Below are 5,393 nucleotides of genomic sequence, written 5' to 3'. Positions count from 1 at the left end.
CTATCTATGATATCATGGTGTATTCTAAGGATAGGGAGGAGCATGAGAAGCATTTGAGGATAGTATTGCAGACCTTGAGGGATAACGAGTTGTATGCTAAGCTGAGTTAGTGTGAATTTTGGCTGGAGAAGGTTGTCTTTCTAGGGCATGTGGTGTCTAAAGAGGAAGTGTCCGTGGGTCCAGCTCAGATTGAGGCAGTAGCTAAGTGGGAGAGACTGTAGAATGTGGGGGGACATTAGAAATTTTCTGGGGTTGGTTGGCTACTATAGGAGATTTGCGAAGGATTTCTCTAAGATAGCTAAGCCTTTGACTGCACTAATGAGAAAAGAGAACAGGTTTAACTGGGATAAGAGTATCTAGACGACTTTCCTAACATTAAAGGAGCGCTTGACTACAGCTCCTATTCTAGCTTTACCTGAGGGGAGTGAAGATTTTGAGGTATATACTGATGCTTCGAAAAATGGGCTAGGATGTGTGTTGATGCAAATGAGGAAGGTACATTTACCCAATGAGAAAAAAAACCCTAATGAGATGTTAATGCGCATTAATTTCGATCTTTAATATGATCTTCAAGCTAATGGCTAGGAAATCAGTGCATCAGAAGCAGCGTGAGATGACTTTAAGAGGACGAAGTATTCATGTAGCTGCAGAGGCATCATCGCCTGTTGAAGAGATAGAGGAAACTAATGTTATAACAAACCCTAATGAACATCAAGCAGGCCCGGATGGTGAGAATGCAGTGAAAACGAAGAATATTAATGAAATAACAGGAATTCCTGAATTGGAAGTAGAAACTGAGGATGAAGAAGATGATGTGGAAGAAATAGAGGACGATGAGGAAGTAGTACAAGAAACGGTAGAACAAAGTACTGAAATTCCAGATGAGGATCCAAAAACAGAGCATGAGGATTTGATGCAGATTGAACAAGAGGATGTAGAAGAGGAGATTGAATATTGGAATCAGGCTGTTGTCTGCTATATACTAGGAGCAAATCCTCCATGGGAGGTGATTGAAGGCTTTATTAGGAGAATTTGGACCAAATTTAATATTGATAAAATCTCTTTTATGCCAAATGGTGTGTTTTTGGTTCTATTTAAATCCGTTGAAATGAAGGACAAGGTTTTAAACTCGGGATATTATATGTTTGACAATAAATCTATGATTGTGAAATCTTGGACGAGGGATTTAGAGATGAAAAAAGAGGAGGTAAGTTCGGTTCCTGCATGGATTCGGATGCATAACCTACCTCTAAAATTTTGGGGCAAAGGACTGCCTAAAATAACTTCGTTGGTAGGCAAGTACATCAAGATTGATGTTGCTACTGAGGAAAAAACAAGTTTAGGCTATGCTAGAGTGATGGCAGTTCTTATGGTGGATCGGGAATTGCCTGAAAAGGTAAAATTCAAAGATGAAAATGGCAATGTGATTCAAATTGAGGTAGAATATGAATGGAGGCCAGTTAAGTGCAAAAAGTGTATGAGAATGGGACATATGGAGACAGATTGCAGGAAGAATGATCAAAAGAAGGGGCAGAAAACTCAGCTGGTTTGGAGACCTGAGGTGAAGAAGACTACTGTACCTACTCCTGCCATTCCTTCTGGGAGTATGAAAGGCCCAATTCAGAACACTGAAGCTAGGAATGTTACTCCAATTAAGAGACTAGTTCAGTTGCAGAGACAGGATTATAGTGGAGGTGGATATAGCTCTGACTCATTTGGAGCACATTCATACAAAGAGGTGGTCTCATCCCCTCCTAGAAGAAGTGGCGGTGCAAATGGTAACAGTCCTCAACCAAAAATCTCAAATGGATAAGATAGGGTTCTGGAATTTGATAGGTATGAATAGAGTAGGAAAACAAAAAGCAATAAATTATTTCTTACAGAATAAAGACATTAGATTGTTTGGTCTTTTAGAAACAAAAATAAAGAGTAGGGTTTTGAAGAAAGTTGTAAATAACTTCAATAATTGGTGCATATCAACTAATAATGGACATCACAATGGTGGGAGGATCTGGATTTTGTGGCAACCTCAACCTGTGAAGGTACAATTTTTAGAGTATAATGCACAATTCATTCATATGAGAGTTGAATCTGTTGAGACTAGAAGCATTTTCTATATGACAATGGTCTATGCTTTCAATTCTATTAATGATAGGGCTCCTTTATGGGATCATTTAAGAAGAATTGCTAGTCAGGTCAGTGGTCCTTGGGCTATTGCTGGTGACTTTAATTGTGTATTATCTGCTGGAGAAAGGGTTGGAGGCAACACTCCCTCAGGTGAGATGGAGCCTTTCAGGCATTGTGTTGCAGATTGTGGAGTCATTGACATTGATGCTACAGGGTCTCTTTTTACTTGGAATAACAAACAAAAACCTGAGGAGAGGATATATAGTAGGATTGATAGGTTCCTGGTTAATAAGGACTGGTGTGATCACCTCCCTGATCTTTATGCCCATTTTTTGCCTGAGGGACTCATGGATCATACTCCTTGTATTATTAGTAGCTCTAAAATTTCCCAAAGAAAACGTTGCTTTAAGTATTTCAACATGTGGGGAGAAGCAAAGGAGTTCCTGCATACTGTCAGAAGTAATTGGGATAAGGGTTTGATGGGTACTAGCATGTTCAGGCTAGTTAAAAATCTGAAACATTTGAAACCAGCTTTGAAAAGTTTGAACAAAGAGGGGTATAATGATATTGAACATTCAACAAGCAAACTTCAGAAATAGGTTCATGATTTGCAGGAACAACTTGGAAGGAACTCCACTGATACTCAGTTGCTTATTGCAGAATTTGAGGCTTCTCAGGAATTAAAAAAAATTAAGCAGTGCCAGGGATAGCTTTTTAGCACAAAAGGCAAAGCAGTTCTGGATGAAAGAGGGGGACATAAATAGTGCCTATTTCCATGGCATTCTCAAAAAAAGAAGGAATGGGAATAAGGTGATCTTTATAGAGGACATGAAGGGAAAGATGTGTGACAGTCCAGAGCTAGTTCAGACAGCATTCCTGGATTATTATATGCAACTTCTTGGGACTAATCAGACTACTACTAAAATACACAGGAAGATCATTGACCAAGGACAGAGATGTAGGGATGAACACAGGCCTATTTTACTGAGACCTGTAACTGGGGAGGAAATTAGAGCTGCTGTATTCAGTATTCCTGATAACAAATCACCAGGACCTGATGGATACACAAGCAAATTCTTCAAGGATGCTTGGAATGAGATTGGAGGGGAGGTGATTAATGTTGTCCAGGATTTTTTCAGAACCAGACAGTTGCTGAAGCAAGTGAATGCAACAAATGTGACTTTGATCCCCAAGTGTGACAGGCCCCAAACTGTGTATCAGTTTCGACCTATAGCCTGCTGCAATGTAGTATATAAGGTTATTTCCAAGCTACTATGTGCAATATTAACTGAGGTGTTGCCTCTAATCATTGATCCTAATCAGGGAGCATTTATACAAAATAGAAGCATCCAGGAGAACATCCTTATCTGCCAAGATCTTATTAGATGCTATGAAAAGCCTAATGTATCTCCTAGATGTCTATTTAAAATAGATCTCCAAAAGGCATATGATACTGTGGAGTGGTCCTTTGTTGAAAAACTCCTTGAAGAGCTAAGATTTCCAGTGGAGTTCCAGGAAATGTTGATGCAATGCATAACAATATCATCCTTAGTTTTCCTTATCCCTCAATGGGGAAATGTTTGGATATTTCCATGGCAAGAGAGGTCTCAGGCAGGGAGACCCACTCTTCCCTCTTGTTTTCACTTTATTCATGGAATACCTAACAAGAACTATTAAGTATGCTGCTGCTAATTTTGAGTTTAAATTTCATCCTATGTGCAAGCAAGTACAACTGGCCAACTTGATGTTTGCAGATGATGTGCTCCTTTTCTGCCATGGGGATGTCAAGTCCATTATGCTGCTTCTCAGTCTTATTCTACCTTTTCTAAAGCAACTGGACTAAATATAAGTGCTGCAAAGTCCAATGCATATTTCAGAGGGGTGCCTGATCAGCTCAAACATGATATCCTGAGTGTGTCTGGTTTTATAGAGGGTAAGCTACCATTTAAATATTTTGGCATGCCAATTCAAACTACTAGATTGCAAAAACAAGACTGTGAGTGTTTAGTTGAGAAAATCTGTAGTAGAATTCATGGTTATGGAGCAAAAAAGTTTTCATATGCTGGGAGACTTGTTTTGGTGAAAGCAGTGTTGACTACCTTACACTCTTACTGGGCTTCATTGTTTGTCCTACCAAAGGGAATCATTGCAAAAGTGGAGGCTGTTTGCAGAAACTTCCTATGGGATAATTGTGCTGACTATCATAGGGTTCCACTGATGGCATGGGAGACAGTGTGCAAGCCTAAAGCAAAGGGTGGTTTAGGGATTAAAAACTTGGAAATGATGAATAAGGCACTGATAGGCAAGCTGGTCAACTGGATTGCTGAGGATAAAGACATTATATGGGTCAAATGGGTGAAGCACAATCATCTGAAAGGAGTGAACTGGTGGCAGTATCAGCCTGGTGCTAACACAAGCTGGGTTTGGAGGAGAGTATGCAGGGTTAAACAGGACTTGGTTGCTGCCTATACCAATGGAGCATGGGATATACAAGGGGTAGGATTCACTACAGCCAGCTGTTATCAATGGCTCATGGGGTCCCGTCCTAAGGTGAGCTGGGATGGGGTGATATGGAATGAATGGGTGATCCCAAAGCATCAATTCATGGGATGACTCCTTGCCCATGGAGCCTTCAAAACCAAAGCTAAGCTGATCAGGTATGGGGTGGACATTGATGATAGCTGCTGGTTATGTGGACAGGCATCAGAAGATTTGGATCACCTTTTCTTTGGGTGTGATTACAGTCTCAGAATAGTTCAACATCTGCAACAGAATACTGGTTTAAATCTACCAGTCGGCAATGTTCTGGATTGGTGTTTGCAGGATACTGGCACTAAGATGAAGAGAGGGGTGAAGGCAGGAATGATTGTGGGAGCTATATATCATGTATGGCATCATAGAAATAAATGCAGGAATGAGGGTGTTCTCCTAAGGCCACAGAAGGTTGCTACAAACATTGTTGATGACATGAAGTTGAGAGTCCATGGTAAAGACAGGCGAAAGCTTACTATCCTAGAGCTAGATTGGCTTAAAGGTGTTGGACTTATGTAATTGACATTAGTTGATTTGTACCCCAAAAACTTTTATTTTTGACATATATATAAATACTACTCACATTTCACCAAAAAAAAGCAAATGAGGAAGGTGATAGATTATGCTTCGAGGCAGTTAAAACCGTATAAAGAGAATTACCTTACTCATGATTTGGAGTTGAGGGTTGTGGTTTTTGCTTTAAAGTTATGGAGATATTATTTGTACGAGGCCAC

The 5,393-nt window shown here is 40.0% G+C and overlaps 2 protein-coding genes across 2 annotated transcripts; both read left to right on the top strand.

Annotated features, from left to right (window-relative positions):
• The first annotated feature begins 1,838 nt into the window (after positions 1-1,838).
• On the top strand, positions 1,839-2,726 carry LOC141629520 (uncharacterized). The gene has a single exon (XM_074442506.1). The coding sequence runs from the start codon at positions 1,839-1,841 to the stop codon at positions 2,724-2,726; it is 888 nt and encodes a 295-aa protein (XP_074298607.1).
• A 142-nt stretch (positions 2,727-2,868) lies between these two features.
• Positions 2,869-5,178, top strand: LOC141629519 (uncharacterized). Its single transcript, XM_074442505.1, has 3 exons — positions 2,869-3,731; positions 4,005-4,677; positions 4,828-5,178. Exons 1-3 carry the CDS (start codon positions 2,869-2,871, stop codon positions 5,176-5,178), a joined length of 1,887 nt encoding a protein of 628 aa, XP_074298606.1.
• The last annotated feature ends 215 nt before the right edge of the window (positions 5,179-5,393 follow it).

This window comes from Silene latifolia, chromosome Y, assembly GCF_048544455.1.
Source record: "Silene latifolia isolate original U9 population chromosome Y, ASM4854445v1, whole genome shotgun sequence".
Classification (NCBI taxonomy): Eukaryota; Viridiplantae; Streptophyta; class Magnoliopsida; order Caryophyllales; family Caryophyllaceae; genus Silene; species Silene latifolia.
The sequence above is the reverse complement of the archived record's forward strand: the minus strand, read 5'-3'. Positions and strand labels throughout refer to the sequence as shown.

What these genes read in the sequence shown, in the direction of transcription:
- LOC141629519 (XM_074442505.1), top strand. Translation starts at nt 2,869, where the DNA reads ATGAAAGAGGGGGACATAAATAGTGCCTATTTCCATGGCATTCTCAAA. An exon ending in ATATTTCCATGGCAAGAGAG is followed by an intron (nt 3,732 to 4,004) that starts GTCTCAGGCAGG and finishes TGCATATTTCAG; the next exon opens with AGGGGTGCCTGATCAGCTCA. An exon ending in TCATGGGGTCCCGTCCTAAG is followed by an intron (nt 4,678 to 4,827) that starts GTGAGCTGGGAT and finishes TTATGTGGACAG; the next exon opens with GCATCAGAAGATTTGGATCA.
- LOC141629520 (XM_074442506.1), top strand. Translation starts at nt 1,839, where the DNA reads ATGAATAGAGTAGGAAAACAAAAAGCAATAAATTATTTCTTACAGAAT.